This window comes from Lynx canadensis, chromosome A3 (assembly GCF_007474595.2).
Source record: "Lynx canadensis isolate LIC74 chromosome A3, mLynCan4.pri.v2, whole genome shotgun sequence".
NCBI classification, from domain to species: Eukaryota; Metazoa; Chordata; class Mammalia; order Carnivora; family Felidae; genus Lynx; species Lynx canadensis.
In genome coordinates this window covers 85,757,708-85,771,217 of record NC_044305.1, presented here as the reverse complement: position 1 = coordinate 85,771,217, position 13,510 = coordinate 85,757,708, and the positions used below count along the sequence as shown (strand labels likewise).

Here is a 13,510-nt window from a genome sequence, read left to right as displayed (position 1 = left end):
GGCTTCTTATGGAGACTGGGCTAAGACCACTATATGTCTCAAGTATAATTCAACGTGAGGAGTGGGTCTTGGCCCTGATTGTAAGCCCTGAACTATCATCATACAAATCCTTTCACTTCTCTGAATCCCAATTTTGGAGAGCAGTTTAACATACTGAGGATAGCTTGGAATCTGGAATCAAATGGCTTGGGTTAACTCCCTCATGAGCAGTGTGACCTTGGGCAAGTTCCATAACCTCTCTGAGTCTCTGTTTCCTCATTTATAAACAGTACCTACTGCATAAGGTTGTTGAGTTGGGAAGGTTAAATGAGAATACCAGCAGTGCCCATAGCACAGTACCTGGAATCCCAAAAGTTCTCAACTAATGGTAACTATTACTCTGAAGAACTTGGGCCCTGGAGACAGATGAGATAGATTTGGGCTCTGAAAAGATTTATGTTAAAATCTGAGCTACCACTTACTGGCCGTGTGGACTTGGGCAAGTTATTAAAGCTCAGTTTCCTTTTCCGTAAAAGGGGGATTAAGAAATACACTGACCTCAAAGGGCTGTATGATGGTAAAATGAATGACTGACATAAATGCAGAGACATTTAGTTTGTAAATTCAACTGGACTTTGGTGGTCAAATTCATATCAGATTGGAGAGTCAGGAAGGGAGTGAGTTCAAGGAAAACTGGCAAGGGTTTTGGTCTTACAGACAGATCTAGACAGATGTAAAGGGTCAGTAGATAGTCATTTAATGACTCTTGGGCCACCAGCCAACAAGTGTCCTTCATGAAAATAAGGTACCAAGAAATGTGATCAGAACAATCTTAATAGTAAAGCACTTAGGAGAATGTCTGACATATATACCATCAAACAATGGTAGCTGTTATTATTACTTTTGTTAATACTACTATTATTTCTACTTCTCTTGGGCAAAGACAGTCAGTAGCTCATTCTATGCTTCTATCCCATCACCCATCCCTGGCTCCTGCTTAATCGTATCTGCTGAAAAAGAAACCCAAAAGATGGCTAATGGTATCTTCCTGCCACCTTTTGGACCAATTTCAAAAAGAAGAGATATGGGGAGGCACGTTTGAAATCCACAAACAACTATATAAATGCAATGTGATATGGTTACTTTTGCTCACTTCATTAGATTGTTGGGGGAGTAAGAGGAACAACAGATATAAAAGAACTTTGCCAAGTAATAAGAGCTACTTAATATATTTAAAGTGAAATCTATTGTGGACCAGTCCAGGTTGTATATAAAGGTTTATTATTTTTTTTTGGTTCCTAAAACTGTAGTGTCCTTTTTTTTTATAAAGTTTGCAGTTTCTGCAGAGGTTTCTCAAGAATCCTTAAATAATTGTGGATATTCACATAGAGTTATCAGGAACCCCTCCCTTACCATACACACACCTAATTTTTTTCCCCCTAATTGCTCTGCCTCCTTCCCCAATAAACAACCGATTTTTATCTACTTGGTCATTTCCTGTTGAAATATTTTTTTGTTGGGGCACCTGGGTGGCTCAGTCAGTTAGGTGTCTGACTTCAGCTCAGGTTTGTCAGTTTGAGCCCTGCGTTGAGCTCTCAGCTGTCAGCACAGAGCCTGCTTTGGATCCTCTGTTCCCTTCTCTCTCTGCCTGTCCCCTGCTTATTATCTCTCTCTCTCTGTCTCTCAAAAATAAACATTTTTTAAAAAAGATTTTTTTGTGCCTGTAATAAAGACCAGCCTCTTTCACCCATTCAGAGTATAGGGCCTTTTGCTTCCATGCATCTGTCAGAAAGTCTTTCAGAGCACGTTCCTTGGTGCCTTAATTGTCATGAAAGGCACATTCTGGTTTTAATGTGTCTGGAGCATGAAGTAGGCTGGTCCAAGTGTGGTTAAACCACCTATTGACTGATTATGTCCATGTAGTTCTCCAAGAAAAAACTTAGCAGCTGTCCTTAACCTCACCATCACCCTTCAAACTGAATATAGATTTTGCTACCCCACCTATGCCCTAGTGATTTTACCAATAAAATATTTCTGCATCCATCCACATTTTCGTATAGATTGCCATCCTTCAGAGGACTTATTGTAGTTTATAATTATATATATATTTTTTGATTGTTTGGTCATTGTCTATCTTTCTCCTTAGACTATGAACTCTAGAGGTGAGGACTGCATTTGTTTTAGCCATCACTACAATCACAATGCCTACCTGGAACATAGGAGGCACTAAATAAATATTTATTGAATAAATGAATAAATGCTGTATCTACATGGCTTCATAAACTGGCATTCTAGCATATTAGGTATTGGTTTTCCTTTTTCTCTATAAATGCAATTTTAGGGTCTTTTAAATAACAGGGCCATATTCTATACTTGTAACACCTCCCTCTTCTTTTATTTTTAATCTTTAAAAAATGTTTACTTAGAGAGAGAGAGAGAATGAGCTAGGGAGGGGCAAAGAGAGAAGGAGAGAGAAAATTCCAAGCAGGCTCTGCACTGTCAGTACAGAGCCTGATGCAGGGCTTGATCTCACAAACCGTGAGGTCGTGACCTGAGCTTGAAATCAAGAGTCGATTACTTAACTGACTGAGCCACCCAGACCCCCCACACATCGCTTTTCTTATTAAGCACCACCACTGTTGGGCACTGCTTTCCCAGATGACCTATTTCAATAACTTTTTTTTTAATGGCTTATCTTCTCAAACAGTAATGCTATAGGTCTATCATGTCCCCATGTCTAAGATCTAAACTGGCCCATTTTGTAAAAGGCCTTGACCCCTTTGCTTGAGAAAAATGGAGAGCTCTGGGCTTGGGAGATGAGACTCAGGCTCTCACAGAGGGCCACATACACTATTATAGCTGATGGTAGAATGCACATTGGCTAAGCCTGGGGACCACTGCTTTTAGAAAACGCTTAGGACATACAACTGTGTCATTCATGCCTTCAGGATTTGCAATGTTGCCTCCATGAATTTTCACTTTATTTGATCTCTAACAAAGTGTCTTTTAAAAAAGATAGTCACCTTTCCTAATTAAATTCCACTCCATACTTTAAACCAATAATCAGAGCTATTGTTAACTATGGATATTATCCTAGATCCTTGTCCGTTGTATAGAATCTGCATTTAAAATAAAAACCTACTATTATACCCTCATCCTTCTGGAATTCACATATGATTTTACGTATACTCAGACATTACGCCGAATAAATACTCTAAGACACAAGAAACACAATTTAAATGGATTACTGAATTTTAGACAGTAAGGCTTATCCTCAAAATATGCACAAGTTTTTGTCTGAGGGGAGAGGACCCAGCTCACTTAAATAAATACGACTCTTCTCTCCATTAGCTTCACATTCAGTGAGGGTCTGGTGTGAAGGAGCATAGCACAAACAAGATTATGAAACCGAGGAAATTCATTCCCCCCCCACCCCCCAACCCCACTAAACTACTTTCCTCTCCTGTTTGCAGGAGGAAAGCTCAGATAGCTGTGAACTCCAAAATGTGGTTTATTTAGGAAGATGAGCTTGCTGACCTCCTGAATATTGGGGAAGTCAGTGGCCCTCCTTGAGAGCTGAACCCTGCAGCATTTCACCGGTTTTTGTTCTGAATTCTGGTGTTGCTTTTACAATGGGTCTTAACAGATTCCTAGATATGAGGAGGAACTGCTGGAGGAGTGGGGGTGACCTGAGGAGTAACCGAACATCCCCTCTGCAACCTTGGGAGCTGCGTCAAGCTATGGGAATTTTTATTACATTTGGACTCTTCAATAAGCCAAATAGAAATAATAGCTTAGTTGAAATGGCCTGAATGTCTGCAATGCCTGAGTCTAATTAGTAACTGCTGAGGCAAATGTTTTTTAGAAAGATTTTCTGCTCACTACAGAAACTACAGTTGATTCTTAATTTATGTTTTGTATCCAGGCCTGCTAATGTGAACGGAGCCCCAAATGCCATCGTTTTATAGATGCAATCTTGGAAGAGAGGGTGGGGGGAGGACCGAGAGGATTTTGCAAGAAACAGCCACAAAGCTGCCCACTTGTCATGAAGTGTAGGTCACAAATGCCATGCAGCCCTCTGGGCTGCTTTCTAATGAATAAATATGCAAAGCATAGCTTTGGACACCATGAAAAACATAACAAATGGGGCAGTCTCTGTGATTGCACTGTTTAGCATCTGACCAGGATGAACGGCAGATAGCATGAAAAAGGTCCAAGTGCCAAGCCAATGATGCCAACAGTTAGTGCCACTGGGGTTCAAGGCAGGGAGAGTTCAAAGTAGAGGAGAGCCCAGGGCAGGCTCCTTGGAGAAGACAGGACTCAGTAGGGCCTTGAGGTCCAGACAGGCTTTGGGACAGGATTCAGATGGGGCAAAGGAAAAGAAGGGGATTTCCTCCGATCACAAACAAGCCTGACTTAAGAGGACGGCTGCTGTTGCTGAATTGGGCCTCACCCTCTGCTAGCTCTAGAAAAAGGGTTTGTTCAGTAAAGTCAGGTACTTTCCAGGACTGTGGGAATCTGATGTAGATTTTGATTGGAGGAAAACCCTTAGCAATTCCTGAAAAGGTCTTGGAAGATGGGCTTTGCCTTTTGTCATAGCTTTGTTAGGACCTGGGCCAGACTAGGGGGTACAGGTCTTCTAGTTCCCATGAGTGAAAGGGAGAAATCAGCACAGAATCTGGTTTTCATAAATAAAATTATTTCATATGCATCACGGAATAGATTTATTCTTCAGTTTCACTGATGTTACAGCTTCCTTGATAACTGGAATGTTTGTGCCAAAACTTGTGAGAAATCCTTGCAAATATAGTTGTGTTTGCTCAATACTTGTTTATTGTTGATCAAACATGCAGAATGTTCTATGCACTGATTTACCCTCGCTTAATAGGAAGCCCAAGACAGGCTGAAATATTTATTCCAGGGAAATACTCCTAGATGGGCATGGCTTGGTGCCGGCCATTGGGTTCTCCTTCTCATAGACTGCACACAAAGTGGGCACAGCTTGGGGGAGGAGCTGGCATCATGGTAACCAGGCCAAGTGTTGGGATTCAAAGTTGAAGACCTATTTCAGTGGTGTCTGAACCCAGCTTTCATGCAGGTTCCCGTTTCACTGCCTGCAGCACTTTTGCAAAGGCAAACAAAGACCCAGGAGACTTGCTGGACCTTTGCTTCATATTTTTGCTTGAGGGCTGGCGCTACACTTACCAGTTGTGGTCAGTGGAAATTCCCCGAAGAAGCCACAATAAGGGAAGGCAAAGGAATAGTTTCTTCCTTTACAGTTTTACTGGCTTTAAAGGCTACAATCTTTCAACCACCCAAAGTTTGTCTTAAAATTTATCAACCGTATTCTGCAAAAGCAAGTAGAAATTCTGTCCTCAGAGGTAGAGTCCTGAGCATGTGTGGAAGGAAAGACGTTCTTTTCAGCCTGTGTTGAGCTGCCAGCTTCTCGTGGTGGTAGAACTTCATCTATTGAGCAGAAATCGATATTTTCCAAAGTGCTCTCCCATCTAATAGTAAAAGGTGAGGAGCTCCCCTGCCCACCCACTGTGCACTCTGGTCAGACCACGTGGGGTTTGGCCTTGCCTCTGCTGTGCCTATGTGCACTGCATCACATCATTCATTTCACACTTTTGGTCCTCAGTGTCCCTTTCTCTGAAATGGAGCTACTTCCTGGCCTACCCACACTATTGAGTAGAGCCCTTTGGCCATTCACATTGTGGGCATTAGAGATGGAGGTGAGTGTATTCCGGATCACTGTTCACTGCCATGTGGCCTTGGATAAGCTAGCTAATCTCTGTCCTTATGGCATCTACTTTTGTAGAAGAGATAATGGAATCCACGCTAAATGGTGGTCATGGGAATCTGATGAGATGCCTATGTAAAATGATCTGCACAGTGTCTAGAACCTCAGAACTCACTGTCATGTTTACTCTCCTAAGGCAATAGAGGCAGGACAAACCCAGACCCCTAACAGCTATGTGTTCTTGGGAAAGTTATCTGAGGTTCAGTTTCTTCATCTGTGGAATAGGAATAAGAACATTTTCTTCACAGTGTTGTTATGATGCTAAAATGGGACCATATGAAATGGGATAAAAGAACAACGTCTGGTCCCAAATACGTTATCTGCAGCTGTCGATTTCTCTCTGCCTTTTCCCTATGTCCTAATGAAGAAAGACTAAAACGGGAAACAAGTGAGAACGTGAAAATAACACATTATACAAATCTAGTAGGTAAGTACATCTCCCTTAGAGTAGAAAGGACTGGGGAACGGTGAGAGACCAAAACATAGGAACCAGTTTGTGGAAGCAGAGAATCCTGGGATTTGCTGAATCCAGGCCCTGGATAATCAGCTCTTGGTAATCCAGTGGTAATTTTCCACTTCCTGACATTCGCGGCTAAGTATTATGGAAAGAGCAGGATCTCTGGAACCAGGCCGGGGTTCAAATTCCCCCTCTCAACCATTATAGGCAGGCAGACTTGGGGCAATTTCTCCGACCTTCCTGCACCTCAGATTCCTCGCCTGTACAACTGGGATAAAACCTTCTTCAGAGAGTGGCTGTGGAAGCGTGTAGCAGAAATGCCGGTGGACAGAAGATGCTCTATAAGGCATTGTGATTTTCCTTTCTTCACAGGCTAACGTCACTATTGATACTGAGTGTGTGTTTATTCATTATTTAGAGGAGATACGGATAAACTGCCACGATTCTAGATTCCCTGAGAGTCTTCATTTCAGGCATCGCTGTTCTATTGTCAGACTTTGTATTGGCTACAGGCTACAGGTTCCCACCGTCCTTAGAGTAAAATAGCATGGCCCTCTAGGCTGTGTGGGATGGAGCCTTTGCCTTCTCACTTCCGGTCCTGCCATTCTCTGCTTCAGCACTGCTCTCCTTTGATTCTGCTGTGCTCCATCATAGGGCTGTGCTCGGCCAGGAATGAACATGCCCATGCTCTTCCGGGGGATGGTGCTACTGCTTTTTTTAGGTCATCTCTTCAAAGGGGCCTGGGCTCTTTGGCAACCCCTTTACTCTCCATCTTGGTAGTTTGTTACTGCTGTTATGCCTTTTATCACAATGTTAACTATACATATTTGTTTAGTTACTTGTTCCTATGCATCCCTCCCACTAGCTGGTACCCTCCACCAGGCCAAGGGCTCCATCTACTTTACTTGTAGCTGAATGGCAAGAGTGTACTCTAGAAGGTTTTCAGCGAGTACTGGATAAAAGAGTAAATATTAGCTTCTGCATCTTGATTTGGGATTTAAACATAAGGTCATTACGGGCTGGAAACCGTATGAACCATCTGAGCTTGCTGAGAGCTGCTCTGTACTCCTGTTTTGGAAAATTAAGCCCAGCCCTATTTTATTATGAGAAAATAACCAGCCACAAAACAACATCCATGGGAACAATCTGGAGTAGATGCTTCCGATTGGGGGGTGGGAGAAAACAAGAGCTTTCTTTTTAGTATCCAGAGGAGAAATGAACCCACGTCTTAAAAATAGCCAACTGTAGGCCTTAATTATTTCTGTCTGGCTTGAGAAAGATGAGCCCTGCCATACTTGTCCCCTTTTCTCTGTCCAAGCAAATGAATTAACAACTGCCATAAACATGGGTTTCAAGTGTTGGAAGGAAGGAAACCACAAGCATAACTCCCAGATAAAAGCTCATAAGAATGTTATCATTCAGCTCAAGTTTGGAGACTGGAGTCTCAAGTTATTATTTCCCCCCCCTGTTTTTGGGAGACCATTTTGTGGAAATTCCTTAAACAACTTTGGAGTTATTTCCTTTTGGGGGTGGGAAGAGCTTTCCAAACATCCGGGCTCACATTGAGCTTGGGTGAGTTGCTAAGGTTGAAATATTCAAGGACAACATCAATTTGTGCAGATAGAAACAATTCTAATCCTTTGGGTAGGAACTGACTCTTGAATGATGTGGGCACATGGTTCATAGGAACCTTTGAAGAGGTAAGAGTTGTCCCTGTTCAGAATCCGGCCATCTGAAGGCAGGACTGTGCAGTAGCTGCAGGGGGCTCTTAACCTCTAGATGTCCCCCCTCACCCCCTCCCATTCTTCTTCCTATACACATGGACACCGCCATCAGATTCTCTTCTTAAATATCACTTGTTAGATGTTCCAAATGTTTCAGTGATCACACCTACTAAGTTGGAATCAAAACTCCTTCAAAGCTTTTATCAGTCTGGTTCCAAACCAATGTCTAGGCTTATTTCTTATTACTCCTGATCCTTTACCCAAACTCTACCCCCAGACACACAGGTATTATTATTATTATTATTCTCAGAGTATACCTTTCCTTTTTCCCAGACTTTGGGCTGAGGTCATGTCATCTCTTCCCTGGTGCTACCCATCATTCCTCCTTGGTCTTTTATGGATTCAGGTCTGCCCCACCTTCTCATGATGGCTCAAGCCCACAATAATCCACTTCTAAGCTTCATGATCAGCCCCAAACCTGCTATTAATCATGTTTTGCACCATGTGGGTATTGTTTTATATGTTTATTGCAGTTCTTGTTGCTTACATTACCAAGTATGCCACACTGATCCCAGAAATTATTCGGAGCAAGGTTCCCTCACCTGGGGATCCATTATTGGGACAGATAATTCTCTATCTCTCAATAATTGCCACTTTCTGGTGAAAGTAGTTCAAGTTGATTTCTGTTCCTTATAAATAAACACACCTTGAATAAGATGACTGTCATCTGTACGTATTTAAGGTAGGAGTTCCCAACCTGAGATGAGATTATTTTTCACAATTCTGAAAATTTAAGGTCACATGTATCAATGTTCTGAAAGTGCACCTGGGGGATTTATTAACAAAAAAAATTCAAAAAATGCAGATTCCTGAGCACCATCTCATACTGTCTGCAATAGAATCTTTTGGGGTAGGGCCTGAAAATTGGTATTGTGAACAAGGTTCCCAGGTGATTTTTATGTATGTTCAAGAAAATCTAGAGGTTTGGGGGAAGTTGACATTAACGTCCATTTTATGGTGGGGAAGGGAAGTGGAAGAGGAAATGATTCATATGTCTTGAGTACCTATTATGTGCCTGGAAAAATATTAGGCAATTTTACCAGTGTTATCCCTTTTGATCCTCAAACAGGACTTACCACCAATCCCTTTTTTTAAAATAAGGAAACAAGTGAGATAACCCATCCAAGGATCTACAAATGGTTAAGCCATTGGGCTAGTATTTAAACTCAGATGACCAGCTCCAAAGGTTTTATTTCTCACCCTGCAGGAGTTCTTTGCAAACCTTGGAGGGAGAGAGAGGGGGCCTGATGGTACAGCCACGTCGGAGGTTTCCTAGGTCAGTCTGGGGGAGCTGGACAGATCCTGGTACTGTCTAGTAACCTCTGGATTAAGACCCCCTTGACATCTGAAGGAGATGGTGATCCTCTGAGCTCTGAATTTGCATCCTGGACCCTGAGTCTAGAGTCTGGTGGGCTTCCACTAGAGAAACTGCTGGCCATCTGCCCAATCACAAAACCTAAAAGTGGAGGAAACAGTGCTTCTAGACTTCATTACAGGTCCAGCACACAAACAGGCCTTCTGGCTGTGGCTTTCAAGACCAGCATCATCCAATAGTCCAGCTGAACCAAGGGCCTGGCTTACATATGGCAGTAGAAAAGAGAGACCATGGAAGCCAGTGTCTAGTTCACTGACAGGAAAGGGGTGCTAAAAAACCACTTTTGTGTGTGAGGGATTGTTCCATCCAACCTAGGTTGGGGTGGAAAGAAGGAATGGTGACTGTGAAACCTGGAGAACAATGAAGCCCTCATGTGTGGGGACGATAGGTCTAAAGCTGTGGTTTCAGGAACATCACCTGAGAAGATCTTAAAAATCCTGCTCCAGATGACCTCAGTAGGCAGCCAAGGTAAAGAACCACTGGTCAAAAGTACCTCCGGTGATCAAAAGATATAGATTGAGCCTGCAAATGCTCTGAAGGCAGTTTGCATTCAGTCATGGTTGGGAAAGCTGAGGTCAAGTGCACACCATCAACCAATGTTTCTAGTATGAGAACTGGAGGCACCTGAAGTTTGGCTTGCCACAGCACAGTTTCCTTCAATTTTTAATTTACCTTGTAGGGTAGAATTGGCACAGGAAAATGAGAAGAGAGACATGCATGAAAGGCAGGAGGGAGAAGTGAGACATAACAGATAACAAAGATGTTCAGAGGAGTGCTGTCTCAAGCAGAGAACACCAGGGAGGAGACTGGGGAATTTTCAGTGGATCAAGGGTCAGAATGTGCCCAATGTCCAGTTTTAGAGGAAGTGCTCTACTCACCGAGTGGATGATGCCTTGCAGAGCCTGAAAGCCGTCATTTACAGGAAACACATGGTCCTTACTGTCCGCAATCCGGGCCAGCTGAGAACACAGCAAACGTACAAATACACATGGAGATATGTCAGGCTTGGCCACAGAGAATTTAGTCTAGGGGGCTCCATCTACTTTTAGAACCCGGAGGAACTTGAGGCCTTGGGCCTCACTGAAAAGCCCTTAGTAATAATGAGATTACCAGCAGCCTCTCTGGAGAAGGACTAGAGGATTGGCTCCAGCTTTTACATTTGTTTTAATACTTTTCTCCTTGGGACAAGAGGTAAGATTGCTCAGCTAGATGAACATTTGGCCTGGGTTGATGTATTTATGGATTTGGGGACAGGCCATTGGCTCATTTTTCTCCCATTCACTCAAATTTCTGTTGGCAACTGTGCTTGAATCAAATAGACTCAAATTTCCTTTCAGAGCAACTTTAAAAATAAATTCAAGCTTTGGTGTTGGGTGAGGTCAATGAATGGAGACCCTTACCTTTTGCCCAAATTGCTCATTGAGGAAAGGACCCTTGCAGTTGGTTTGGCTCTCCTGCTTTATGGAGCAGAGGACAGGACAAAGGAAAATCTGATCTGTGGACTTTTCTACTCCAAATCTCTATAGTTCTGTCACTGCTAAGTCATAGTCAGTTCCAGGACTTTCAGTGATTGCAAAAGTAACACATAATCAATGGGAAGTTTCAGAAAACCCAGGAGTGTTATAAAGGAAAAAAGTTTCTATCTACCTACCTACCTACCTATCTATCATCTATCTAACATCCATCCATCATTTTTCTATTACTGTTAATTTGATACACTATGTAGTCTCTCATACTTCCCCTACCCAAAGGTACACATTTATTTTAAAAGTGTACTCATACTGTTCCCACTATTTTGTAACCCTATTTTATTGACCTAATAACTTATTATAAGCATTCTTCCATGTCATTAAAGCAAAAAGAAATGATGAACTACATCAAGGAACATTTATATAAGTTGTTAGCAAAATTTCACATTTTGCATATATATACTAGTACATACTTTTTGTCCACTTGCCAATTACAACTGACCCTTGAACAACGGGTTTGAACTGAGTGGGTCCACTTAACATGTGATTTTTTTAAAAATCGATATAGCACAATACTACAAATGCATTTTCCTTATGGTTTTCTCAACAACATTTTCTTTTGTCTAGCTTCTGTGTTATGAGAATACAGTATATAATGCATATAACATACAGAATATGCACTAATCAACTGTTTATATATTATTTCCAGTCAATAGTAGGCTGTTAGTAGTTCAGTTTTGGGAGAGTCAAAAGCTGTCCATGGATTTTTGACTTGCCATGAGGTTGGTACCCCAACCCCTGCATTGTTCAAGACCCAACCATATGTTTATTTTCTCGTATTGAAAATGCACTGAATTTCTAATGGGAGAAAAGAGATGTTTGACATTTAAACAAAATTAGATTCATTAAATTAAATGAAAAAAAAAACCCAACCAACAAGTTTTCTAATTTTATTCAGCTCTGTTTTGACACCTTGGCAATTTAATATCTACCAAGAAAGTCAACCAAGGAAGATGCTGCCTGGATAGTCTGTGTGCAAAGGCCCCAAGTGCATTGGCGTGGCTTCATGTCCCTTACACATCCAATAATTCTCACCTACTCAACATTTGTGGAAAAATAACCTATCTAAGGAGTGTTTATGCTGCTGATATACCCTCTGCATGAATACATGTTCTCTATCTTCACAAGCTTAGTATACTCCCCAACCTGAGGAAATCCATGCACATACCTGTGTTTCATTGAAATCCTTCACACCGACACAGTAAACAATTGCACCAAGATCTCGGGATCTGTTAGCCTGGGTCAATGAAGAAAAGCCATTAGAAAGAGAAGTGGCAAACATACTCCTTTTGGGTTAACCAGACTAACTTCCATGATCAGGTATTTATTTATTTATTTAAAAAAACTTTTTTTTAATGTTTACTTATTTTGGAGACAGAGAGACAGAGCACGAGTGGAGGAGGGACAGAGTACCTGAAGCAGGCTCCAGGCTCCATGCTGTCAGCACAAAGCCCAATGTGGGGCTTGAACTCATGAACTGTGAGATTGTGACCTGAGCTGAAGTCAGACGCTCAGCCGACTGAGCCACCCAGGAGCCCCAATGATCAGCTTTTATTAAGCACTCCCTATGTGCCAGATACCATCGTGGGGAGGGCAATCCCTGTTCCCAAGGAGCTCATTCTCCAGTAAACATCACAACCTAATGTAATGTGTGATGGACATGAGGGGAGTGATTAGTCTAACAGGAAGCACTAGGAAAGAGCCATGGAAGTAGAGTCTTGATGAAAAGATTTGAAAGACTGGGGGGGGGGGTGGGGGGGGGGGGGGGGGGGGGGTAGGAAAAGGGACTGTAGGCTAAGGTAAGTCTTATAAAATATTCTGGGGAAATCATTATTCTTTTCCTCTGAAGAATTTTTATTGACATATTTTTCTTCCTTTGTAATAGCAGCATGGTATTAATAGAAAGGATGTGATCTTTGGAACTCGATATACCTAGGTTTGGCTTTGCTCTGCAAAGTGTTTGAAGATTCAACAAGATAACATATGTAGAACTCCCTATACAAGGCCTAGAACAACACAGATACTTATAAATGTCAGCACCCTTTGTGAATAAGGCCTTTTTCGTTACCATAAAATACACTGGCTTAATGGTATGGGAATTACGGTCTATATTTGAATAGGTGAACCCATGACCTTATTTACAATTAAGTATTGCGAGGACAACATAATGAATTAACATCCATATTTTGGCTTGATTTTAATATTTCCTTTAGTAAAGGCTCTGATATCTTATTTCTAGGTTCTTCTGTGTTTCAGAATAGAAAATAAAAATTGGAAATCATTGGAATACATAGTAGGTGCTTAATAAATCATTGGTAGTAAACATGTAGTAGGTGCTCAATGTATGCATACTGATTTGAATTGTGCTCCTCTCCCATCCCTCACTTTAGTATTCAGACCTACTTGGTATTCATATATATATATATATATATTTTTTTTTTTTTTTCTTCATGTTCCAAATATGCCTTGTTGCTTTAAGGATAAAACAAACGTTTAGACACAGTCTAGCTTCAGACTTATCTGTAATAACTTCTGTGACTTTTCCCCTCTAGTTGGATTTTATATAGGATTATCAAAAATGGG

General features: G+C 41.6%; 1 protein-coding gene across 1 annotated transcript in view; it reads right to left on the bottom strand.

The window, feature by feature from the left end:
- Window positions 1–13,510, bottom strand: part of ANTXR1 (ANTXR cell adhesion molecule 1) — a 220,721-nt gene that overhangs the window by 150,302 nt on the left and 56,909 nt on the right. Inside the window, exons 7-8 of the mRNA XM_030310743.2 lie at window positions 12,096–12,164; window positions 10,277–10,357 (exon numbers count right to left, since the gene is read on the bottom strand). Of these exons, the coding sequence (XP_030166603.1) occupies window positions 10,277–10,357; window positions 12,096–12,164 (150 nt within the window). The remainder of the gene's footprint in view (window positions 1–10,276; window positions 10,358–12,095; window positions 12,165–13,510) is intronic.